The sequence below is a fragment of the Seriola aureovittata genome, chromosome 13 (assembly GCF_021018895.1).
Source record: "Seriola aureovittata isolate HTS-2021-v1 ecotype China chromosome 13, ASM2101889v1, whole genome shotgun sequence".
Lineage (NCBI taxonomy): Eukaryota > Metazoa > Chordata > Actinopteri > Carangiformes > Carangidae > Seriola > Seriola aureovittata.
The window spans coordinates 16029334-16056052 of NC_079376.1; the positions used below are offsets into that span (position 1 = coordinate 16029334).

Sequence of the window (26719 nt, forward strand, 5' to 3'; positions counted from 1 at the left end):
AAAAAAAGGTCATTATACATAACTATCAACAGGATATTCTTTATACAACAACAAAACAAAAAAAAAAGTTCCACAATACTACTACATCTTGTCAAAAACTGCTCTGTGAATCTTCAAGGCCTATAGGCCTAATAGTTTAGTTTAGTAAGCCTTTATAGTTCATTTTTTTACTGGTGCCAATAAACCTCTCTAAAAGAAAAACTGAGAGAAATGTGCTTTAACTCTTTAATATGTAATAATAGAAAACATACTGAAGCATTTTGATGCCTAAGAAACCTTTTGGAACAGTTCAAAATACACCTGACCTTTGTCTGCGTCATACACTCAGGCTATTGGCCTTGCCTCTGAAGTGCCCACCCCCCTAGTGTGCTCTGATTGGTCAGGGGAGACATCTATCAACAAGTTAGAGTCATTTAGAAAAGCTGTGAAAAAAAAGTTTTTTTTTCAACGGAGAACGTCATTACGTAGTATGCTCCCTGCCATGTGACCCTGAAGTGAAATCTGATTGGATCTTTGATCGTCACAGGGAGGCATCCATTTTATAGCCAGAAAGCTAACAAACAATAGCAGACCTCAAACACTGCAGCAGATGCACCTGACGCACAGAGAGAGAGGAGAAGCAGCAATAAGATGAAGATATTCATAACCTGGAATACTTTTTATAAGGAACCCCTTTGATTTTTGTGACCTGTGGACCCTTACGAACTAAAGGAATACAGATAACGGAGAAATGGAGAGAAAATCGGGAGTGCTGGTAAACAATGTTGGTAGATATTAATAAATTATATTTATATGCTTACGGTTAGCGCAGAATGAACTGAATATTTGAATTCTCGAGACTCTAGCTGATTGAGGTACAGCCTGTCTATACTTACAACCGTTCAAGCCATACACGGGCCGGCGGGCCGTGTGAGGATATAAGCAGTGATTAGTGTTAAGCAGGGAACACAGAGGTGGCGTGAACGTGGCGGCTGATGTTGTTGAACTGCTGCGGAGAATCACGCACGTGTGTTCACACTGGCTGCGTCTCTGCTGCTGCAGCTCTATCCGTCTACATAGAGTTTGCAGGTAACTGGAATGTTGGATTTATTTTAATCGTTAATTCATTTCTGATTCATTTTTGTCAGAAAACGTCACTAAAATGTGTCTGTCTCCACATGCAGCTGCGCAAGTGTTTAAAAAAATATAGCTACGTTTTTCATGTCCTTATCATATTCAAATTCAGCCTAGACAGAAAATATAGAGGAAAGAGTCAGTTTTGTGTTATGTTGCTGGTCAACCTGTTGATGCGCGCGGCACACTTTAAAAATAAGAAAGAGGCTGAGTCTCATGTGTCAGCCGGTGTGTGCGCTCTAATCCGTAAACATGGGCACCGAAGTGAAAATCAATGCATCCAGGCCGGGAACACACTGTATCAACGCAGCAGAGACGTAGCCAGTGTGAACACACACAAGCGTGATTCTCCGCAGCAGCTGAGCAACATCAGCCGCCACGCTCACGCCACGCATCCAGTGTGTTCCCGGACTTAGTGGTAGAGTCTGCCCTGAATTCAAATTGCCACCTACACGTAAGTGATTCACAGGAAACGATGTGCATGTAATCCAGCATGCTGTTTAAAACTTTCTCACCAATAACAGCCTCACTGCTTACTCTTTACTCTTCTAACACCAAATCAGAAATATATGAAGTTTCTGCTAATGCAAACGGAGTAGTTCCTACTGCTGCTAAGACTAACTGTTGTGACACTTTCACAGGAAATACACAGCATTTGTCAAAGAGTTTAGGACAATCGCCACTGTTCATCACAACTGTGTTTACAAAACAATGACAACCATCATTTTCAGCATTTCTTGGCAGCAAATGCCACATGGAGTAATGGAACAAGAAGAACCAGCTGCAGTGAGTTGTTACTGTGTGTTCAGATAGAAAGCAACAGTGTGTTTTTGTTACCCTTTCACAGGGACAGGTTCAGCCCTCTAATTTGTGCGAATTACACAGGGGAAATTCAAAATACGAAAAGAGCTGCAGGTGACCAGCTGTACACCTCCAACTTCTCAGCAAGATATTTAACTTTACTGTGCCAGGCTGTTGTGTGGACTGCCATGTGCAATAATTACTGAGTCCAAGAAGTTCTTATCTAAAAGCATATTCACATTACAGAACAAAACAGTGCATTACAGTTCGTTGTTGGTCGGTGCAGTATTACCACTCCAGATTTCCTGGCGGCACCTTAGCTAACAATACTAATGTTGCTAGCAGGAGTTTGTCACATTCCAGAGCATCTGCTTGTTGATGTTTCGCTTGATGGATATCCTTTTTTGTCTGGTCTGCATATTTCAGAAACACGCAGTTTTTCATCCATCGTTCACTTCCAGCAGTGGACGGCAGTGAAGTGCGCCAACGAAAGTCAGCACAGCTCGGGTCAAAGGTCTGCGGCGCTCTCCACGAAGCAGGGACATCCGTGCGGGGCCGACACAACGCACCACATACACAACAACGGCAAGGTGTGTGTAAAAGCTGTTTATTTTTTTGTCAAAAAAAAGGTGAATAAGCATACTTCCAAAACTTTTAACTATTAATCGAATGCATAAAGCGGTGTTGATTACTTTCTAGAGAAGAATATTCAGTACAAGAGGACACATCGTTCCTTGATTATAAAGTTTACAGACCGATGCCAGAAACTCTTTTATTGCTACAAACAATTTTTTTGGGGGGTGTTGGATTGGATACCAACCAAGCCCAGGAGAAACTGTGCTGAGAGTTGATACCAGGGACATGATTGAATAAAGATGTCCGGATTGAATTCAGATGAAACTCTAAAGCTTCGCCATGCTCTGAGTGAATGCTGATTGTTCTCAATTGTAATTGCTCACCCATTAACACAAATTATCACTTAAGTGTAAAGTATGACTCCGGGTGGTTAATTTTGTTGAGCTCTCCATTAACAACAGTTACTGATAATGAAGATAATATTGTTGGATGTTGGCTAGCGTTACACAGACTGGCCGGTTGTGGGCTATTACAAATGTTTAAGGGGACTTTTCTGGTTCTTGTGGGATATAGAGACTGGACACCCCTCCCTGTGTGTGAGCTGCTCTGTGGTGTTTGGCTCCCAGGCCCACATGACACCATGCTTCTGTGTACTGGCCAGACGAACTTTCCCTCTCATTTAACTTTGGTGACTGCTTTTATTATATTCTTACAATCTGCTGCACAGCTCTGATGAGAAAGTGAAGAAATTAGTTCAAGGCTCACGAGGAGAGGAAAAGGAAAGCTTTTTTACAGCATACTTGGGAGAAAACGTGTCTCACTGGAAATTCTCAGCGCAAACTTTCGGTCACTGAGTTCTGAGGTCATTTTCTTTCAACTTAGTCTCACCCTGGGTGCGTTCTGTCCAGGGGTTCACTTCACACCCCATTTTAAATATGCTGCAGTGGCAAGTCCAAAGAGATCAGTGAATAAAGGAACCCACAAAGGCTGAGCTGTGGAGCCGATCTTGTGTAATCACTGTCAGTTAGTGCTCAATCTGAATTGAGACGAGCACAAATAAGACCTCAGGGCAGCAGAACAAGCCTCAACATCTGCAGCTCTCCTCCTCTCTTCCCATCTTCTCAGAAAATATGGCTATCGGAAACCCCATAGCTAAAAACACCTTTGCCCCATCATCTGGTCCTCTTTAACACCCGGCATAGGACCCGCCTGCTTGGGCTCAGTGTTTGTGTGATACTTCAGCGGGACCTGGCAACTTGTGTTTTTTTTTTTTTTTCATCACTGCTGGACCAATTTGAAGGATTTTCACTGAGTTTTTTTTTTTTTCGTCTGCCACCTCATGAAGGAGTCAATTCTTCACTTTCCAAAAGCAACAATCTGCACATGTTGATTCTCGTTAGAGCTGACAGTGTTGTGCCTGTATCACAGTGATTTTCAGACCCCGTCTTTGATCAATACTGATGAACAGTATATGGTATCAATAAAGGGCAACTAAACATTTCAATTGGAAAAATGCACATCACTTTCACAGGCATCTGTTTGTCATTTTTGCATGTGTGTGCCTCGGAGCGTATGTCCACAAGCTGTTGCTATGTAGACAGGCTGTATACGATCCCTTAGCTGACCATTGGGGGAGCGCATCCAAACTGGCAGTAGGTCAAATGGCAAGCCCAAATCCACAGAGGACAGTGGGAGTGAGAGGAAGGACATGAGGAGGCAGGGAAAGGGGCTTTGAGTCACGCAGCGCTGAGTGAATCACGCCTCTCTGCAGGGCCGGGTGACTGACTGACTGGTGTTTGGATCTGTCGCAGTCGTGGAAAAGCTGGAATCTAAGCCATGATTGGAAAGACACTCCACATGTGTGCACTTGACAGGAGCGTGTGCTGATGAGCCCACACACTTGTTAAGTCAAAAGTCACATATGCAAATTTTCACAGATATATGCAGACACACGCACATCAGAAAGGTCATTTTCTGATTGATGAACCTTTTGAAATGTGGCTTTGGTTATGTGAGGGCTAGTCATAATTTGTACTTACTTAATTTTATAGACTTTTATGAGCCACATGTGGATCTTAAGAAAAATTTAATCCTAGAGGGGAAAATAACAAAATGTAGCTCAGAATATGATAGTTTACATACCACAGAGGAGACCGATTATGGGGACACACAGAGCAAAGACAGGAAGCACTAAATCAAACACAAGCTGAAATCTCACCTTAATGCTAACCCCATAGCTGACCCCATGCCAGCTTTGGGCTGAGACGAAAAACTAAAATTGGACACTGGGAGGAAAAAGATGAGTAGCTGACACTGTTTATTTCTCCCATCACTTCCTGAAGGCTGGGGAAAGTCGGCTCTTTAGGATGTATCGTGTGCTTCAGTTTAGCTGTGTAATGCTGAATGAAGCAGCTACTTTTTGCGTCGTGCTCGTCTTCATGTCACATCCATCATGTGCATCCCACATTTATATTTGTTGCTTAAAGGCAGCTGCAGAATCAACCTGTTTCTTTCCTCACAATAACCAGATGCCCAGAAGTGAAGACAGACATCATATTATTAAACTTCTCATATGAAGGCATTCTTAAAAAGCGGGGGTCATACTGGTACAGACTGCTGGGTCTGGGACAAACCATTGAATCATTGACCTTTGAGATAAAGTGAAACAGATTTCCCAAAGCATAGGGAAACGGTTTCATCACAATAACCTTTGTGATTTTCTTTTGAAGGCGATTGCACTAACCACAGCAGGAAGGGCAGCCTGCATCCCGCTCCAAAACTATTTAATCTTGTTCGCTTATAGGCTGGAATGTGGATGATAGCCATGGGTATGCAGACTGGGAAGTCTTAAATCACCAACAGAAGTTTGCTTCTATTCTGCAGACTCATGCTTTCTCTTCTCTGTCCCATTTGTTTGAGTTCTATCACCGATCTTGCCAGGCTTTATATTCTGTTATGCAGAATGCAGCCATGATGTCACTAGCCTTAAAGCTGCTCTAATGGATATTTATATGTCAGTGGATCACATTTCTATGTGTTCTCTGCAAGGGATCGATCATAGTAGCTTTTTAGCACCTTTTGGCTCATTGTTTTGGTTTTAGAGCCCACAGCTTTCCTGTTTTGATTTATTCTCAACACTTTCATTATCATTGTCTCCAGACATAAAATGGCTGACAAATTTAAAATGCGATACGTAAGTTGTGTTTACAACTCGTGCTTGGCACAAACAATCATCTATTGCATGTGTAACTGTTTTACTGTCTCCCTGCAGTATGTCTGCAGGAGGAGTTCATAATTTGCATCAGTTAATTGTTTTCACAAATGTTTTGGCCATCTAACTGAAAAACCCCTGAACATGAAAAACAAAGGTAATTATTAGAAATTTTCGCTATTTTTCTTATATCAAAATCTACTCATTTGAATATTTTGTTACTGTCATATTTATCAAGGGCAAAGCATACCGCTGTGTATTTTTCATCCATGAACTCTACTGTATGTGGCCAGCTACTTTTATGCCTAGTAGAAAGAAAGAAAAATGTATGAAAATGTTTGGTTTTGTAACAGTGAGCCTGTCTATAGAGCACAGTGAGTGCAGACGATGAGGATCTTCATAGCTTTTGTACTTTGGCCTGGTCCACGTTAGAGAGATCAAAACGTAGCAGCTGACCAAGTCTCTATCAGATAAAGAGGCCCAAAGACCTGAGGACATTTCATGCACATGTGGTCTCTTCTGCAGGGTTAAACCCCGGGGAATGAAGGAGCTGACGATAAGAATCACCCAGAGAATCACGGCTGAGAACCTGTGAAGTATAGTGCCTATTACTGAACTATTCTAAGTATTCTTTAGGAATTATAATAACTTCCCGAAGTATCGGTTCAGTTATAAAAGTTTCTCTTTTCAATTTTCTTGTGATCACTTGAGCAAAACATTCAGAGGTTGCTTCTTTGTGGCGGAACCACCTTTTCCGCTACTGTCTTTTCTATTCACTGCCAGCATGTGTTACACACGTGTAGGTGGCTTATAGGTTTTGGGGAATATATCAAATCAGCAAAATTTACTGTGAAATATGTGTGATTATATTTAGGATGCAATCCAAACTCACCACTACTTTACAAAAACACCAAAACCTACTTTTAAGTTTGAGCTGGTCTCTGTCCGCATGCTAATGTTTAATTGAAATGACATTGGAGCAAATGGTAGAACACGTTTGAGGTAGCAGGAAAAACACAGCAGGCTGCCATGGGACTGTATATCCTATATTCATGTTGGTTTAGGTTTGGTGCGAGAACAAATATTGAAGTCAGATTTAAAAATGAATCCTGTGCGCCGCTTTCCTCTGGAGCTTACATAAAGAGATGGTGACCGCAACATCCCTCCCTTTCTCTCTGCAGCTGTAGGACTCTCTCTCCCTCTCAGCCACAGAACACCAGCCTCACTAGACATCTCGTATGACTCCTGTCAGCATGGTCATTAAGTCTTTCAGTCTGGGTCTGTTTAAACAAGCTCCTCTGGCGGCCAGTGGCCACACAAAACCAATTCCCAGCCATGGGATGATTTGCTTCTCTCTGCCCAAATTCATGCCTTGGTCCATTTACGGGGTGGTCAAACATACTTATTGTAAGGCAGAACAAACACTCCTAGTCATGTTTTTGTTAGCTTCCTTGGCTGCTTGCGATGGTACAAAAACTGCATCCACCTGTTGCTGTTATCATCTAAGAAGAATGTATCTTATCTGCTCTGTGAGGGAGTCCTTGAGTGATTTTGAGCTAAATGCTAATATCGGTGTTTTACCATGTTAGCAGGTGTAATATTTACCATGCTCCCTATCTAAGTTACAAATGTTAGCATGTTAGCAATTGCTAATTAGTGCTAAAGACGAGGTACAGTCGAGACTGATGTGAATGTCATTAGTGGTGCAGGTATTTTGTCACAAACCAATATTGGACAAACCTGATGATAAGGGAGGGGGTGTTAAGGGATTACAATTCATCCTAAAAGGGGCATTGACGTCTGCACAAAATTTCATGGCAATCCATCCTATAGTTGTTGAGACATTTCACTCAAACCCACAAGTGTCAACAACATTGTTCTGCTAAATGAAAAGTCAGGGGATCACCAAAGTCAATAGGCTTCATCTTCTGGGGACCATGAAGGTCTGTCTAAAAGTTCATGTTCAACCCATGAGGTTGTTGAGATATTTCAGTCTCAAGCAGTCGGCCCAACATTGCAATTCAGTGTCATGCATGGCATAAAAACAATTTCTCAACAAATTGTTGAATATTGCAAAACGGAACACCGAAACAGAGCAGGCTATTTTTGCACAAAAGAAGAGTGCAATTTCTTGTTCTTTGGTTACATTTGAACTCAGCCATGGCAAGCGTCACCGATCTTAATTCCTAAATCTAAGCCAGATTGATCCAGATGTTCCAGATACAGAGGCGTAAGGTATCCTCACGGGTCTAGACAGGGGACATACCTGTCTGTCTGAGTCCAGTTGTAGCATGTCATCAGGCCAAGGACATCAGTGTCCGCTAATGACAAATCCATCTGCTATTGCTGGACAGATTCACTGAATACTTTGTATTCCATAATGTGAGACATCTGTGTTTTTGTAGCAAGCCAGTCAGTCCATCCCCATCCAACAAGCTGGTGAGGAGGAAACGATTTTTATTTTCAAGGTACACTGGAGATCTACACAACCCATTCATTTGGATCTCTGAGCTCTCCATAAACACCGAAAACCACCTTACCGTCAGTAAGACAGTCTCGTATGATCACACACAAAAACAACACTGGATACCGTCTCCCCAAGATGATTACCTTTACAGCCTGAAATGTGGCTTTGAGGACAGAGACTGTGCTGCCCATCATCTGTTTCTATTTTACCCTTTGCTTGGTTACAAGCTCTCCCTCCTTCCACACACGCTCACACTCACGTTCCTGACCCTTTTTCAGCCAACGTGTCAGCCAAAACCAGGGGCCACACTGGGCACTCCAGAGTGTTTGAGGCCATCTGAATGTTAACATGCTGCCCTCCAGACCGGACAAGGTTTGACCCTGAACTTGAGGTGAGAAAACAGTCTTATATGCCAGACTAACCTCAGGTGGATAAGAAAAAAACAGTTTTGACTGCTTTCCTTGACATGGCCATCTTTTTGCTGAGTGTTGAAAGATCCATCACTGCTAGCTACCCTGCCAGTAGCATTGTGGATACCACTGGAGTTCCTAAAGGGTCCTGCACCAACTCCCCATGGGAAACAAGGTGTTGAAATATCGTCTTATGACTAGAGTCAGGTTATGCCCTTGTCATAACATTCTTACAGAGCTAAATGATTTCCTTTGGGCACTGTTGGGATTGCTTACCGCTGGGTGATTGTCATGTCAACCAGTAGCAGCAGGCATGTGTTTAAAATGCTCGAAAGGGCTTGCGGTTTTCCAGCCCTCTGTTTGTTTCCCAATGTGAGGGGTGTGAAGTATGGCCTCTACACGTGCCGGGGAGGTTGAGAACACTCAAAGAGTCCTCAGGCTCTTTTTGTGACATTTTAAGGGGGTAAGAGTTGAGACTTTTGAGTGCAAAATCCATTATGACCGTTAATCACCTCATTCCTATCTAAATGGTTTTAAAAGCAGAGCTTTAAAAGAGTTCTTGCGTTACCATTCCTGTAAAATTCTGGACATGTAAACCACTCACTGACCTTTCCTTTGCTAGGGCTCAGATCTCAAGTGCTGATAGAGTGATGGCTTTGTATCCAAAATGATAAAGGTGAGTTATTCACCTCAACACAGCGATGCAGATGTGACAGTGGACAAGGATCAATGAGAAAATTGCATTGTTAGCAAAAGTATCAAAAATGAAAGACCTGCTATTTGGTGAGAATGTAACAGGAACCAACGTTAAAGGAGACAGACAGAGACTGGCATAAACAACATTTAGGACACAGGATAGGCATAATGAGCCTGGCATTGTTCTAAAACAGCATGCTGCATTCTGTGAGAGCATTTGGTCAGCAGTGCCAGCCTGTGAGAAGAGACACTTCTGCCGTGCAATTTGTCTAAACCAAGCAGGCATGACCGAAGAGCATGTGCAGTAGTTAAATGAGTTGGATCCTTGTGTCTTAAGGACACGGGGGTAAATGTCCACAGCCTTGGTCTCTATGGCGTTCCATGACTGGTTAGGTGTAACCACAAAACAGATTGATGGTTCAGGTGATGAAGCCAACAACAAGACACAGACAAAAACAGATCCTTTTGGAATGCATGCCACAATATAGTCTTGCTCATTTCATTATAGTGGGGCATTCTTCACAGTCAGTCACTGGCAAGAAGTTTGACTTCACATTGTCGACAGATCGGGCTTAGTGAATTTTGTTTCCCCAAACTGTGCAGACAGCTGAATGAGAATTTGTTTTTTTGGATTTACCAGACCCTAACACGGACTACTTGAACCGAGTGACATGCCACAGCTCTGCCTGCCAACAGCAGCCGATGTGGTAGCATAACCCTGTTGTCGTACAGCTAAAAAGGCCCTTCGAGTGCTGAGGCTCAAAGTTAATGAGTTGAATCTCTGCCCCCTGGCATGAAGCTAGTACTTCCTGCAGGCTGAGAGGAGATCAGGTTGGCCTGCTGTACTCTTCAAGAACAACGTCGTCTGTATGCAGAACAACGTGACTCATGTATCCTGAAGTTCTTCTACTCGGTGGGGAAGATACTTGAGGAGAGGACAGGAGGAGACAAAAAATTAGGGACCAAACCCTTTCACTGTTAAATTGCAGGATGATGATGATGAGCCCAAAACAAACTAGAATTTTTCTTGCTTGGCTAAACAGGAGTAGTTAACTTAATGTCTTCCTGATAAATTGCAGCATTACTAATCTGGATGGATGATTGTAGAACCACTGCCACTGATGCTGGCAAGCCTCGTTTTTGAGCTGCCTGTTTATGTGCTTGCAGTCAGAACTGCATGGAAATTTTTACATCTGTAAATAATCAGACACAAGACATTATATTTAGGGGGTGAATGTTGAGTCATACTGCACAGACTGATCCTTTACATCAGTGGTTCCCCAATCTTTTTTTGTCTGAAGCACCTCCACAGCTCTGTCATATTAGCTCAGGTGCTGCTTAATTGACATCTCTGGTAATGTTACAAGGGTGTCAATTGGAATTGATTTTAACATCAACATCTTCCATAGTAAAGTCGATATTGTTGATATTTTTTCATTCAGTGGAACCTTGGAAGTTTGCAATCACCACTGAGGTGAAGTTGAATGGTTTAATCAGTTATTCAAACATTTATTCAATTCATTTATCCATCAGGCTACTTTTAGCTAACTATTTTAACAATTATCCATTGCTTTTAGCTAACTGTGTAACTGTGCTAACTATTTTCACACATTCTCAATCACAACACATAGGCTAATGTTTAAGTGTTAAAACTGGATAAAATCAAATCATAATTGCCAATTTTTCAAATTAGTTGAGCTACTCTACAGTATTTTCCTACAAGGAATCACTGCTTCACATCATTCTCTTAGATAAAACTGAGGACAATGAGGAGCTAACTGTAAGATATAGTGTACTGACAATCACACTTTGTATCCTTGAAGCATCTGGTATATTGTGTTTTACTAATGGTAAGAACTTACAGTACGTGTCTCGTTGTTATACTGATATGATAACACTCCTGGTGCTCTGAGGAGACAGGATTTGTGTTGTGACTTCCTACTGTGGTTTATCAGTGAGGATTCTTAGACTTCACTTTGAATGTTATCTTGACCCAGGCAGCCTGCCTCACATATCCAGAAATAATATACTGCTTTTATTAAATGCCCAGTCTGATCTAGTTCAGTTTTTCTTATGGAGAAAATGCATTTTGTATTTCCCCTCACAAAACCCTGCTTCAGCGTGGGCGCTATCGTGTTTACCTCAGATTTACCAAGACAATATAGTATGTTCTCAATAATGCACACACTGTGTTCCTGTTGATGCCGCACTGTGAAACCCTGTAAGTCGTTGTGGTGTTGATGTTGAGAGTGCAATTATGGTAAGAATGTGCGGAGATGTGCCTGGGCAGACTGTACTTGGCTGTTTGTCTTGGTGGTGGTCTGAGGCTGCTTAATAGTGGCGCTTTGGTACTGGAAGAACATTGAGCTTCTGGATTGATGAAATATCCCTGAGATCCAGCATCTGAGGGACTGAAATTCATTACATATGTCCCCAGTCTCCACAGTTTAACCCTGTGATCAAGCGCTGCCCCTTGATCAGCCGTGGAGAGAAATACCACACAGAAGTGCTCTCCTGTTCTCCTGAGGGAGTTTGTTGTTGAGTGTGAGAGCCACTAGACTCTTGAAAATAGATAAATAATGTTGGTAAGCCGCAGAGTTTAACTGAATTGAATTTAGAGAGGTCTTACGGCTTTTTGGTGAAGAGAAAGAGACATCTGCATCTCAGTCTAGCATGTGGTCTTTAGAGAGTTCATTACTTTTAGGGTTTACTGAGCCATAAGCTTTGGAAAGGATAAATAGCTGTTGATGTGTCATTAGAAATTAGCCTGCTGCGATGAAGTTATCTGAAGTGGGAAAGCTATGTGGTCATGTCAAGGTCTTGGGATGTTGGGTAGTCTAACCAGACAGCAGGTCCTGTTGTAGTGACTCATCAACTGGAAGTGAATTCCAATGTAAAATTAGCCCAATATGGACAAATTCCAGTCAAGTGTAGCACGTTGAACTGCTGGGAACATCGGTGTGCAAGAAGGCACGAAAGAGACAAAGGAGCTGGGTATTTCGATCTGCTTTTTGTCTGATAATGTGAAGCCACGATTCCTCAAAGTGAGTTTTTTGTTGAAACAGTCTAACAAATTTGACCTCTGACATGCCAAAACCCTTGCGTGAAAGAGATAAATTGGCTCTCTGTCACCTTGTTAACAGGCAAGAATCAATATCTGTCAACAAAAGACCTTAACCACAATACCGCGAACCTGCTGTGCCTCTATCACAGGTGGTAATAAGCACATCATATTTCAGCAACAGGCATGTGATCTAAAGTGACATGTTATTTTCTCCTTGCTTTTTTTTTCCTGGATTGCAATCAATGTTTTTTTTTTTTTTTTTTTTTTTTTTTGGTTTTTCAGAAATCACATGAACAAAATAATGAACAGTGTGTACGCCACGTGACGTGCTCATTATTTAAGGCAAGAACTTTCCATCCATCCATTTTTGCATCATACATTGTACATAGATGACTAACTGGAAAACAACCAGCTTTTATTGGACTATAAATGTGGTCACTAACAATTGTAAACAAATACAGGGATTCAGTCTGGGCTATAGTCTGGCAACATGTACTCTCCCCTGCAGCCCCCCACTGGTCTGTGCAGTCTGCACTCCGCGCCACTTCTTTCTTGTGTCTCACTCAGTGGGAGACGACTATATACTGAGTACAGCATGAGCAGGTCAGAGGTTAGGAACTCAGTGGTGCGGGACGTCTCTTCAAAGATACTTCTACAATCATGAGGCGGTGTGTGAGTGGCAGTTAGCAGCGGGTAGGCACACCAAGAGCATGTGAGTGCGAGGTGTGATCACTGTACGCTTGTGTCTCTTTATCCGCCAGACACCACTCTGCTGTGGGAAGTGCAACAAATCAGCGGTTAGATTTACTGACATTGCTACTGACGCCTGACTACTTCAGGACTCTGCGCTTTCTATGAATAACATGTTCTGACACGTTAACTTTGTAAAATCTGCTATAATTTTGCGTCTTTTGGTTATTTTGGGGCCTGCAGCTTTTATAGTGATTAACATGTCTCCTTGTATTGCATGTGCTTTGGATACAAATGTCAGCCAAATAACGTTCTATATGGTAACTCATGTGTGTAGTGTTAATGAATCGTTGATTTTGTATATGTAGACTATATTGTGTCAACAAAATTATGCTGAGATAATTACACTCTGGCGCTAACAAGACAGCTTGACAATTGAAAACACAGACACATGCAGATCCATGCTGGTTGTCAGCCAATGCTCATCAGAGGCAGCATGCTGTTATTAGGAATTAATACCACCGTAGTGGTCAGAGTCATGGCATGAGCAACACTCCTCTGGGGGAAAGCGCCTTCTCTCACTCTGCATGTGCCCAAGCCACAAGCATCCCTGAGTTACATAAGAGTCCTTTTTTGTGTAGGCGTAGACTTCCATGTGTCTTTTTGTCTCCTGACGGCCACTCAGGACAATGAAATGAGGTTCTAATATCCTGATAGGATTAGCCAGGGGAGAATCTGTCATCTTGATAAAGTGATAGAGGCGAGGCCTGATCTGTCTAAGTGTATTTCCAGGATTCTGAAATGAAAAATGTGCTCTGAAGGGAATGGGGCCGGGTGTTTGCCAGACTCATGCAGTCTTTTTCTGTTGTCAATGGATTATTCATGCAGCGAGGAAGGGACCTACATGAAAACTTAAGATGGACTGCAGTGAAGAACTAAAGTGACCAAATCCAGACATGGATTAAAAAAAAGCACAATTTATTCAAATGTAAAACAACTCTTGATGCCTTGTTTACAAAACACTGTTTAGTAAATGGCAAACTACACTTTCATTATATACATTCACACTAGATGATAAGCATATACAGTAATGGTCCTCTGATTGGATAAAACATTCTGGAACATCTCTGAAATAAGTGGATTTATCAATAGTCAGGGAGGAAAATGTGTATCATTTTTATCATCACTGCACTGTGGCGCAGCAGAAAGAGGTGCTTGTTTTAAGTTTAAAGTGCATTTCCTGAGTAGATTTATTTGAAGGATGATGGTCCTCAGAACCAGGCAGAGAAGCCATGCTTTTCCTTCACAACCCATATGCTGTCAATCACCTTACCATACTGGAAGACAGAAAAGGCTTTGTTATTACTTAAGCAATACTCTTTGTGCTTAACATGTATCATTTCACCTTTGCTTTGCGTGTGTGCCTGTGTTCCCACCTGATCATCAGAGACCTGCTCCAAATAAACATGGGTAGTGTTGACCACTTGCATGCGAGTGTAGCCGTAGTCTGTGCTGCGGAAAGCGCTCCACTCTTTGGGGTTTGGATTGAACCTGTCAGTCCTCTCTCTGCAGCCCTGCAGAGGAATGAGCAGTTACTAAATTGAATCTGTTAGCGATGAACCTCATGTCTTTCTTATACTCTGTCCACAAAGCCCTGTGTGACATTTACAACTGTTGTTGTGCCTCGGTGTGAGTCTGCCTGCCTTTCGATAGGCTGATGACTAATCCCTCTGTGGCTGGATGACAAAGCATGCCCTGCGCTGCTCGCTACCACATCAGAAAACACTTAACCAGAGGAACAGCTGGTACTAAACTCCTGTGGCAGACCAGCTGCCGCACACACAGGCCTATGTATAATACATAACATTGTTTTTGTTGATGTTGCTGTCAATTCATGCATTGATCTCTGTGGGAAAACGTTAACAGTGATGCAGTGATGAGAAAGTACTTACAGCAGAGCCTGTGATAATGTGAACAGGAGCTCTGGGGTTCACGTAAGGCTGCTCTTTGCTCCCATTGTACACCTAAAGAGAAAAGCACAGTGAGTCTCTCTCTGATTCAAAACAGAGGCTAAAAAGACATAAAGAGTGCTGTGAATTCGATAATATAATAGCTGACCTTGTCACCATAGACAGGCCAAAGCCTCTCATATGTGTGCTCATGCGCCCATAGCTCCAGATCCACTCCTGTGAAAGTGATGATAGTCAGCAACCTTCCATAGAAAAAATAACTGCCCAAACAGCTCAACGAAACACTTCTTGCTGTGTAATCTAGTGTTCCTCAGATCCTCTGCCCATTTAATTTTGAAATTTCTCAGCAATCAACAAAAGCTTAGGATCAGAGCAACCAAAACTTTCAATGTTCCACCACAAGTTAAATAATTAAATGCAACAAACAAAGGTCTAAGAAATGTAATACAGGAAAAACATTTGGGAAAGAGCTGGTGGGATATCAGCCAGACCCAAAGCCTGCTTTTTTACTAAAGGATGTTTGGATTGCTGCACTCGCTGCAACTGTTAAGACATTAGTCTGTCTGAGCGTGCAAATTTGTGATCTTAAACACCCATTAGCAGCACACAGCTGGTTGTCGAATAGGGTGCATACCATAGCTGTAAAATAGATCCTCTAGACCAGGAGCTGGTGGTTTAGTGTCATTCCGTCCCCGTCGTACCTGAGATATAACAGAGAGGAACAATGACGGCGTGATTTGGTATCAATGTCCGAAACACTACCTGCTACCTGAAACACTACCTGGTAGAGACCCATTACGCCCATGCCAGCCTCTCTCCAAACACTGCCAAGTGCTGAGAGGAGCTATTCTAACTGGAAACTATTTGGTCAAAATTACAGTGATTATGAGAGCATACCGTACCCAATGTGCTTATGGGCTGTGATGTGGACTGGCCAGCATGCAACATGCTTGACACGTCTGCTACCAGGGCCAATTAAAGTGTCAGGGAGTGCAACAGGAAATAAAGCTTACAAATACCTTTATATGATAGAATAAAACTTTTAACAATACAAACGTCCTGTTCTTTACATAACCAAGGACACAGCGCAGAATAAACAATGAGTCCTTTAATAGTAATTTATGTAATGTTTAAGGATATTATATAATTCTCTAGCTTTGCTGAATTAAATAAAATCACATCAGGTATGTAGTCATATTACCAAAACGGTGATAATTACGCTTTGCTAATAAAATGTCTGCCCTCAAGAATTCCAAGGGGTGTGAGTGGAACCATCCTCCTTCACTCAATGAGGACTGTAGAGCTTCCCTTGACTTAGTCTCCATCTACATAAGATTACCTGTCAGTATGAGTTTGACACAGACTTCCCACCAAAATAAAATCAATAGTTTTGGTTCATATGTACATTAGGCAAAGACTATGAACTCATAGATGGGATTCTGTGCTCTACACTTACATAGGAGTCAAACCCGGTACAGTCATCCTGGTCATCGTCGGAGCAGTACATGGGTCTGTGTCCCATGGTGATAATCCATGGACGCACTGCTCTGTTCTCTGGCTTGTTGGCCTCCTAGATCAGGAGATGGACACGCATATGTAAATGTGTGCCAGATTAAGAAAGGGAAACAGAGGTTAATTCAATTTTACTTGAGACAGAATGACAAATCAGTAGATTTATAATGGAGAAAAAGAGAATGGAACTACTTTGAAAGATAGTATTGTGCTGAAATGGAAGTTTAGAGAAAGGCAGAGAGCAAGCGTGGGAACAAAGGAGAGCATTTAGTCATCGTGAATGTGTAATTGGTGTAGTCATTAACCTCCAGGTCTTTCTTCAGCCACTCATACTGCTTGAAGAGGAGCTCCAGGCCGTAGTCGAGATAGAAATAAACCTCAGTGGAGAGTGAGATGATGTGCGCTGACCCCAGGTTCCAGCTGCGGACACACATCATTAAAATCATACACAGCCTCGACCCAGTAGAGGAAGCAAGAGAGCAAGAGCAGGCTTCACTTTAACCTCCGGATTGTGTGAAAAACACTCCAAAATGCATGCATGCATTGCTGGCATGTTGATGTTGACCGCAGATGATTCATTTTAATGAATTAACACACATTTGTTTCTCTCAATCATTTCAACCCACGTGGGATTTGGGGGTGTACTTTTAACTTAATGTGAGAAGACATGGAGCAAAAAGATCTTACAGTAATAAGAATGCTTACATGGGACGTTAAAAAAAAAAAAAAAAAGGCATGTGTTCTGTACATGTGTGCTGTATGTTTCCAGTAGCAGTTGAGGGATTTCCGATTGCCTCTACGGTGTCCTCTCTTCCTCCCCTTGTTCATAACCGCGCACATGAGCGAAGGGCTCTCAGCCAGCAGGCCTGTCTGGGTCTGGGTCCAGGGACTGAGGAGTGGGCAGCTGGCCTGTGGACTAACAGGGTATTATCTTACTGTCTGAGAGAAGGAAGTCTGAAGTGGGCTATGAGTCACCTAGTCAGATGTATAGCTCCTTTGTGTAGTTCCCTTGTTCCTAAGATAGGAGAGGCAAACTAAACTAAGAGTAAGGAGCGATGCTATCCTCTGCTCCCAGTTTCTCTGGGCTGCCCCTTACAGCTCATTAATGCTTGCCTGAAACTGAGTAGGAGGTTTGGTACAAGTTCACATGATACTCTCATGGGGCCTCTGTTGGAAAATAATTGATTTTTCCTTTCTAGCTTTGTGCGTACAGCTAGCATCCACTTCTTGCATGAAATGTTCTTTTACTGACCACAACTGCTTGTGGTTCTTTCACCTGCTTAAGCCCGTCAAAGTTCATCTCGACTAAAGCAACTAATATCGTGTTCTTTTCCCTTACCTGTACCACAGGCTCTCAGTCTGGCCTGGCATACTGAAGCGATTCCTGTAGTTGGAGAAGTTGCTGTGAACAGAAGATCGTGAGAAATGTAATTAGATGGAGTGATCATACAGTGTACGCTCCTTGAATATCTAACAAACAGCAATTAACGCCACAGACTGCCGCTCTCTCTTATTTTGCGGTGCCTACAGCACAGCTCTGCAAGACCTGCAATCCATTCAGAATACAGTCAAGATAATTCCAAGCTTCGCTATACAATGTGACTACACTTTTATTTTAAGGCTGACTTCTTAAAATAACTGTATTTTATGTCCATTTTCAGTTTTCACTTGGCAGACAACGCAGGGCGGTATATCATCGGATAAAGATGACCATCAAACTGTGGTGTTGACATCTGCTTCTAACCTCTAAAAAAAATGTAGCCATCCCTAGATATTCTGAGAAACCATACACTTTGCTGTAGCCAGGCTATCAATGACCGCCCCTCCAAATTAAAGGCTGTAGAAAAACATGGATGTAGCCTCTGTGACATCACCCTATAGGTTTTTAAGAGGATGTTTTGAAGCTTAGAATCTTGGTCAGTTTCTGAAGCCAGATAATCAAAATTTGGGCGATGCGGGGGAGACCTGGGTGGAGCTGAGATCGGATGAGCAAGTAGGAGCCACCATGGCTGAGTGTACTACACCTGTCAATCAAGAAAAGAGGCCTCTAAATGCACCCTTCTTTAAACCTTTGACAAGAAGACTGTAATTTTAGATCCAGCAGCCATTAGAGGAGTCACATTTAAAGGCACTTCCACAGTGGTTTTAGCATTGAGTTGTGGTGGTTCCTACTTGATCCAGATATAGTAGGGTGCTTACCTAGATCAATCCACCACTACACTTACTGTATATATCATCACTACCACAATCGCCACCACTGATTTCTAGACACAGACACATCCTCCAAAAACTCGGCATCAGCTGAAAGAGCACCATCACATTAAACCAGTCATGTCCAAATATTACAATGGGTGCACCATGCAAAGAGGGAAAAACTCTTTCATGGAAAGCTCTCCTTGACGCCAATCCGCCAGTCTCTTTTCACAGCTTTTTAATTGTCTGCAGAATGAAAGCAGGAGCCAGTCTTCTCAACGGGCCATTAACTAAGCGAGGTGATGGGAATGATTGTTTTCTTGTCTTACGTAAGGCTACATTCTGGACAGCAGCCGGGGCAGGGTGGGACAGTTCAGATCCCTCCACTGACTGGGTTAATGTTGGATTAGGGGTAACTAGAGAACAGCAGGGTCAGAGGTCAAAGGTCATGAACAGGGACACAAAAGGAGGATCGCAGAGACCTTCACCAATGCTGAATAAGTCTAAAAGTAATGAGACCTGAGCTTTCTGTGGACACCTACATCAGGTTTAAAGGGCCAAGATCAGTATGATAATCAGTAAAAGGTCAGTTTGTGAGCTGTGATCAGTCAGCAAAGAGAAAACTGTTTGATTCAAAATCTCTTTGTATCTAATTTGACTATTTTATTTTACTATTACCCCAAATCAACACAAGCTTCAACAGTTTATAGCTAAAACTTCAAAATTTCATGTTTAAGTCTTGATTATAAAAAATACTTGAAACCAGTATCTAAGCATTCACAACAGTGCATCAAATGGAGTTGGTATATCCTAACTGAAGGGCAAAATTCATTCGAGTTAAACGAGGGCCAATGGGGTGTGATCTGCTCCTGTGGAAACCAATTAAGTTCTGGAGTTCTAAGTCATGGCACTGAACCAGGAACAGTCAGAAGATGGGTTTATACTCCCACCTTGTGGCTAGGAAGGGAACCGCCAAACATCTAGGGGCATCTGGGAAGGCATTTCTAGTTAGTAGCAATAAACAATCAATTTTCATTTAGTGAAATAATACACATAGTCTCTCAGAATCCAAACACAGTGATATAACCAGGCTTACCCTGAGGAAAAGGATTTTGCCTGTAGAAATAAAATCAACCACAGGCTTTAAAGTATTTCGTTTTGTGGCTCAGCTGTGGAAAATCTGATTGAGTACAAATATGATAAGCTTATATTTGTGTCATTAAGCTGCACTGAGATGTTCCAATGTAACATGTGAGTCATCCTCTGTAACCCAAAGCATGCTTGTTTCCACGTGTGTTTGCTTTTCCACTAAAACAAAGTTGAGATAGGCATCTGGTGGATGTCAACTTCAATGTGAAAAGCCTGACTCTTAAACTGACCCAACAAGATTTTCCCTCCTCATCAAATCTTCCTTTTCATCATCTGATGAGCTTAATCCAAGCAGTTGGAGAAATTAAAGGAGCCAGTTCTAGTCGTCAAGAATCATATCACTAACTCCCATCACAGGACATTGTTTCAAACGGCGACAATAACTGCCCAGTTCCCCTGAGGACCTGATGAACCATACGTTGTGCTTGGTGAACAAAGACAGTTTTGATTGGGGCCTTAGCATCTTCTGTGGACCCGCTGTTCTCATACTGCTGGAATGCTGACTGAAAACTTTTGTGGTCAGCACAGTTTCAATTGCCTCTTACCCATTAGGTTTTGAGGTTGGAAAGAGAGAGGAACAGAGTAGTATAGTGAGAGGGGAGCACAACAGACGGCAAGGAAGAAAGGCAGCAGCCAGCCGTTGGGAATATTTGGATTCTTAACAACACCGCAGAACAAAACACACATTTAGGTATAGGAGAGGGAGGGAGGAACTGGATTTCTGGTTATGTAATGCAGCGAGCTGGTTCTTGATATCAGTTTCTTATGTCAGGATGCAATGCCAAAGAAAAGAGACTACTGTTAGCAGCTCCTTAATGAAGACCAGGCAGTAGTCACATTACACATGGCAAGGCCAGACAAGGACTGTCTGTACAGTAAAGCAAGTAAATATTATGGTACAGGATCAGGCACCAAGTCTTTTAAAATGCATAAACACACACAACCAAGACCCGCAGATGTTCTTGGAATTCGACACACACACAGTAGCTGCTGATCCTCAGGATAAAAAGCATATGAAGGCTGCTGAAAATCTTCCATCGTCTTTAATAAAATTCTATGGAACTGAAATTGTAATTTACCTCGAAATCTACTGAAAACATATTGTATTATATTACAGGATATTTATCTAAAGGAAAGATAAAAGCAATAATATAATATGTAATACAGTATGTCATAACATCTATGCAAAGACCCTGCACGTACAGCTGGACTCTAGGCTGCTATGATTTGTTCAGGCTTTAAACATGATTATGTCCATAATCAATAAATCTGGCTTTTATTGATTAACTGATAACTTTTTGTCTGTAAATAAAATTAAATAAACTAGTCAAACATACATAATCATACAAACTGTCCGACAATGAGAAACAGCAAATTTGAGAAGCTAGAACCTGCCAATGTTCAGGATATAGCTTGAAAAAATTACTCAAGTGCTTAATCAATTATCAAATTAATTTTCAGATGATAGACTAATCGATAAATCGACTAATTGTTTCTAATTAGTTTTACCACTATTGAGTCTCTGCATTGTTCTCTCCCCCCTGTTTAGTCTCTTCGTCCACAAGGTTTCCAGGACTTAAATGTGAACAACACATTCAGTGACGATGAGTCAAAACGCAGACAGTTCCCATCACCACAGCCTGACGCTGGGAACTGAAAAACAGATAGCGAGCTGATGATTCCCAGTCAGATAAATGTTTGTTTTGGAAAGGGATTGCCTTGTTTAGATGTTGGTGGTTCCTGATGCCGCTCCAGCCTTTACAGACCAAAATAGTTCCCATCTGTTCAAATGGTACAGTGAGGACTTTTCGGCAGACCAACGTGTTTTCTAGCAGAAAAACTGCTGACCAGAGAGGGATTTTTTTTTTTTTTTTTTTTTGAAAAACATGCACATTCACACTTTACTTTAAACATAAAGGAAAACATTGGCTAATAGAAAGCAGAAGACAGACAAAAGACAAAAGACAGCTTTCATTTGACTCACTGACCACTAAATGTCATCACACTTAAAAGAAAGATTTCTTTACAGAGTGTGTGTCTATTACACCCAAAGAGTACAAATGTCACAGTAAGAAAATAGACATTTATTGAGTACCACCTACTATGTAGCTTCGTGGTTGCCTGGACAGGTCATGTAGGGCACGTAGGCTGCTATGGACTGGATCTGCCTCATGAACTCATCCCCAATCCTGGCATTGTCCTGGAACATATGTCATTTAGCTGTTAAACATGACACCAAAGATTTTCCCGTTAGACAACAATGTTTCATTTTACTCCTTTTACTGACACTTAGCCAAATTATCTTTAACAACTGACTCAGTCCATTTTCCAGAGAAGTGCAGGAATGTTTCATCAGCCTACCAAACAAACCTCATTGAAACCAGAAGTGACTTTTTTAAAACACTGCGGTTCATGGCTGTCCTGACGGCTTTTACCTGCCACAGCCATTAATGACCTTTCAGACAAAATTCCCTTTCTCTGTTTTTCTATTTATAATAGGAGTGAAGCCGCAGGATGTACTTCTACATTCCAGCTGAAAGCACAGCTTGGTTATTAATTTTTGCAGGAGTCTGCTGATTGCATTTAGCATTCTCTCCATATTAAAAAAAGGGCACTAATAATGCAGGAACTCGTTTCAGGAAAAATGATATTAGCATCCAAGACAAGGTTATGTCCGCTAAATATCACAGATGACAGCTGGGAGGTTTTCAGATGAGCAAATATGTTATTGGGTCTTAAGATTTGAGGTTTTGAATGGCATTATTTTTATTCATGAAATACTTGGGCGACATGAACCGGACTCTCATCTTTCACCGCAGGCTTAAGGCATTTCGCAGTAATGCTAATCATAAGCTGTGTGTCTCAACCACAGCTGAGTGCCTTTTATATGCACTGCTAATAAACAGTGATGAGCCTTGGGAAGGGGACAGTGGTGAAAGGTAAAGTGGCTTATCTCATCTGTCGTTGTGGAATTAGTGGAATATCAGAGTGGCTTTAAGAGTATAAACTACTGATGAAAGAAATTTGCTGTCTGATTTTAACTGAGCTCAGGTATCATCAGAGTTTATGAAATTAGGATGACGGAGGAGTAAAATACCTCATGCATGTCGTAGGCAAAGTCCCCTGTAAAACAAAAACAAAAAATATATAGATTTAGCTAGAAATATTGTTTTTTTTCCTAAGTTTGAATTTATAGCATCAGACTTAAAGGATCAGTTTCCATTTTAGAGAGTATGCTAGATGAGTTAGATGAGAAGAGCATGTACGGTTAATGTGCAGCTAGGGCCAGCAGGCAGTTAAATTAGCTTAGCATAAAGACTGGAAACAGCTAGCCTGTCTCTGCCTGTACTGTTGGAACTAATGAATTGCTGAGCTTTTGAGGTGTTGCTAGGCACAGAGCCATGCTAGCTGTTCCCCTACAGTCTTCATGTTAAGCTAAACAAATCATCTGCTGGCAAAGGCCTCATGTTTAGCATACACACATGAGTGTGGCATCAGTCTCCTCATACAACACTCAGCAAGAAAGTGATTAACCCAAAAAGGTCAAAATATTCCATTAATAAGTGACTAGGAGTACAGTTAGCCTGAAACCAAAGTGTGATCGTGCTTTGTGAGGCAGCCACACAATTATACTCTGTAAACACATAAAGTGGATGTAACACAAGTTTGTGTTCGATTTGTTTTCTAGCATGAATCTGAGACAGGGACCAAAAGCTAGAGAGCCTGAGATTCTGTCAGATTTTTTGGCAAACAAAATTTGGCATAACACAGACCTATATTCTGTTTAGTTTCTACTTTCCACCTACTAATATTTTCAACTCTGAAACTATGGAGCAAGCAAGTGACCGACATCCAACACAGGTTGTTCAAAAGCAAAAATTACAAATGACAAATGGGTATTATTATACTGATTACAGCAATTACTATCTTGATAAATTACCTCTTCATCAGACATTTCTGTTGGATCTCACTTACTTGATTTGATTTATGTTAATACAATCTGTTGTGAGCTGTGCCAAGTATCTGTGGATGACTAATGCCTTGGACTCTCACTGACAAAAACTTTAATGTCTCTTCCACTGACTTTGCAGTGCAGAATGTTGCAGTGTTTGTGCAAGTGTGGAGCTTACCTATGTGCAGGATAACGTCATACATGCCAAGCTGTGTATCTTTTTGTAATCGAGCCAGAGACTGAGGGTTTTCATTGCCCAGGTCACCATACAGAGCAAACCTTGGATTGAAACTGGTGCTGTCGTTCAGAGCAATGAAGGAGAACACATCACTCCAGCCCACATCGCTGCCACAGTGGTAAACTGAAAGAACATAGGAGAGATATTAATCTTTACATGTCATATGGTGAGACAGTCTGACAAAGAGAAAGTCAGTAATAATAAAACCCAACCCACCATAAGCAGCAGCAGGCTTGAGTTCTATGAGAGTGACTCTGTGGATGTACATCTTCATTTTCTCCTCTCCTGAGTCCACGAACAGAGTAGCGTTACCTCTGGTGGTCATCTCAAAGAGCCGACCCCCCAGAAGGCCATACTCCACCTTGCTCTCTGTCTTATTGAAGGTGGTCCAGGTTACTACCATGGAACCTGGCACTCCTGTGAAGAAAAGTTCACAGGTGTTGGAAATGTGATGCAGATTGATCTGACAGAACTACTGGATTCACTTACCGGTGCAAATGTGAAAGCCAATAGATTCTGACATTGCACAAGAGTGTTGCTTTTGATCTTGCCGCTGGCAAGATTCTAAGTTAAGCTGACGACTGGCCAGGTACTCAATTCATCAAGACATCAACTCATTAAATGACTACCACATGTTTCACCTTCATAGGGAAAAAACAAATATATATTTCTGTTGTACTGACTCTGCGCATCAGGGTAACATAAGCTATATATGTGGCAGTTTAAACAGTGATCTGGTGCATTTGACCTACAGTAAATGACTTACAGAGAGTGGACAAGTAGTGTTTACATGCAGCAGGACTCTTTAGCAGAACATGCTTCTGTTGCTGGGAGTAAACCTTAATGTTTCATTGAGGACCTCAGCCTTTAATTAAGCTACATTACATGAAACTCACAGGCTTTTTAATATCAAGATAACTGAAAGTGAAATGGACCTTTTAGTGAACTTGTTGCAGAGCCACGTACCAGTAAAAGTACCGGTGCTTTTAGTCATTATATCATTGAGTGATCTGTACAAAACATCTGCAAATCTGCAATCCATATGACCTGGACACTGGCTTGTATTGGTATGGGGAAAATAGCTTCCCTAATTGAAAACACACGAAGCCGATACAAAACGATCAAGTACTTACCTGTATAGGAGAGATGCACCTGCTCTGGCTGGGTCCAAATGGGAGGAACACCAAGCACCAACAGGGGTGCAAGGCTTAACAAGGCACAAGCAGCATGAACAGGCACCATTTTGGCACTGTACAGCAGAAACAAGAGGCTGGTTAAAGTAGCAACACAACACACACCCAGATAATAAAATTGTTTGCCACTGCAATCACATGATCTTTAAAGCTCTCATTCCAAAAACTATATGACACTGAGGGGATTCATATAAAACAAAGCGGATAAATATATTTTCTCTTTTAAGCCTTCCAATAACTTACCCAAGTTAGCAAGTTCACACTGCTCCGTGGCAGCAACACACAAACACACACAGACTGTATTTTGGTCTTTGATGAGGAAGTGGACATCAGTCAACCTGCAGTCACCCTGAATGATGAAACTGCAGAACCAAAACAGCAGAGTCAGCGAGAACTGCACGGAAAGAGATGATGTGTCAATAAAAGCAGCTGATGTTGTTTTTCATTGTGCATTCAGGGAAGTACTTCTGTGAAAGTGAGCTCAAGTACAGCAGAGGTTAGCCCACAAGCCACAGCTTGCCTCGAATCAATAAAGTGCTAAGGCAAACAGCTGATATCATATGCCTCACTGATCAGGATAAGGGCAGTATAAGGGCCATGGGTCACGACGCATATGCAAATTTGATCTAAAACCATCCCAGATATTATTACTGATAAGTTATGGTTACTGAAGACGTCAGTGAGATCAGGTGACTGGGAGCATGGTTTAAAAACACTGGCGTGGACTACCCCTTTAACGAATCTGCACCACAAGTATCTCAAAGGTCGCTAGAGGGTGCACATTGGACAAACTGCATTATGAATAAGATGCTTTATTCTCTGATATTGGGCGGTATTAGCCTGAGTCAGTTGGAAGTGTCTGTTAGCTAAGCTATCTGGCAGTCGCTTCAAATAAGGAAAGGGAAGGTTTAGCTCTAGTATCTCCGCTTAGAAAGGGAAAACCAGGTGAGTGCGACAGAGACACCATTCAGGATAGGTTATCAAGTTGTCAAATGTAACGCAGCTGAAGAATATCCTTACGTTAAGTATTTTATAGATCACAGGATGTAACGTCAAACCTGTTTTAATTTCGTTAGCTGTTAGCTGATTGACTCAATTACTTGTTATTAACAGGTAAATTATAGCACGTTATGCTATACCGTGACACAATAAAAAGCCGTTTATTTTGTCTTTGAACGACACTTAGAGTTTAATGACACAGAATACGGTTTTTCGAAAAGCGTAACAGCCTTTCTGACCCGAATAAGTAAGCTAAATGTTAAATTAATAGCTTAAAACACTCACAACACAACTCAGCTGTCTGGCCCGGAAAGCAGTTACTGACTACGTCATTGTGCAGAAGGACAACAATGCCCACGTGGATTATGGGAAATTGTGTTTTATTATGTTTAGCCTGGAGAGCCTGTATGGACTGGAAAATGAAAACTTTATTCTCTTTTATTTCATATTTTTCCACCGTGTGTGTGTTTGTGTTTTAGGTATAG

General features: G+C 41.7%; 2 protein-coding genes across 6 annotated transcripts in view; one reads left to right on the forward strand and one right to left on the reverse strand.

Annotated features, from left to right (window-relative positions):
* Window positions 1-555: 555 nt before the first annotated feature.
* The window catches only part of LOC130180425 (KATNB1-like protein 1), a 28395-nt gene continuing 2231 nt past the window's right edge, over window positions 556-26719 (forward strand). The window contains exons 1-2 of one of the 4 annotated variants that reach the window (XM_056393947.1): window positions 556-763; window positions 2341-2504. The gene's annotated coding sequence lies outside the window, so the exon portion shown is untranslated. Of the gene's footprint in view, window positions 764-2340; window positions 2505-25974; window positions 26181-26719 lie in introns of those variants that run through there. The other 3 variants (XM_056393948.1, XM_056393946.1, XM_056393950.1) reach the window with 3 other exon arrangements.
* On the reverse strand, window positions 13970-26718 carry acp7 (acid phosphatase 7, tartrate resistant (putative)). 2 transcript variants are annotated; one of them, XM_056393944.1, is made up of 15 exons: window positions 26520-26718; window positions 25479-25597; window positions 25176-25291; window positions 24259-24459; window positions 23983-24165; window positions 22950-22975; window positions 21955-22052; window positions 17850-17912; window positions 16816-16930; window positions 16455-16568; window positions 15633-15699; window positions 15147-15214; window positions 14981-15052; window positions 14465-14602; window positions 13970-14365 (listed from the first exon to the last, which is right to left on the reverse strand). In XM_056393944.1, exons 3-15 carry the CDS (start codon window positions 25282-25284, stop codon window positions 14300-14302), a joined length of 1320 nt encoding a protein of 439 aa, XP_056249919.1. In that variant the 5' UTR covers window positions 25285-25291; window positions 25479-25597; window positions 26520-26718; the 3' UTR covers window positions 13970-14299. The 2 variants fall into 2 exon arrangements, with proteins under 2 accessions (XP_056249919.1, XP_056249920.1); XM_056393945.1 differs by lacking the exon at window positions 26520-26718 and having other exon boundaries at window positions 25479-25616.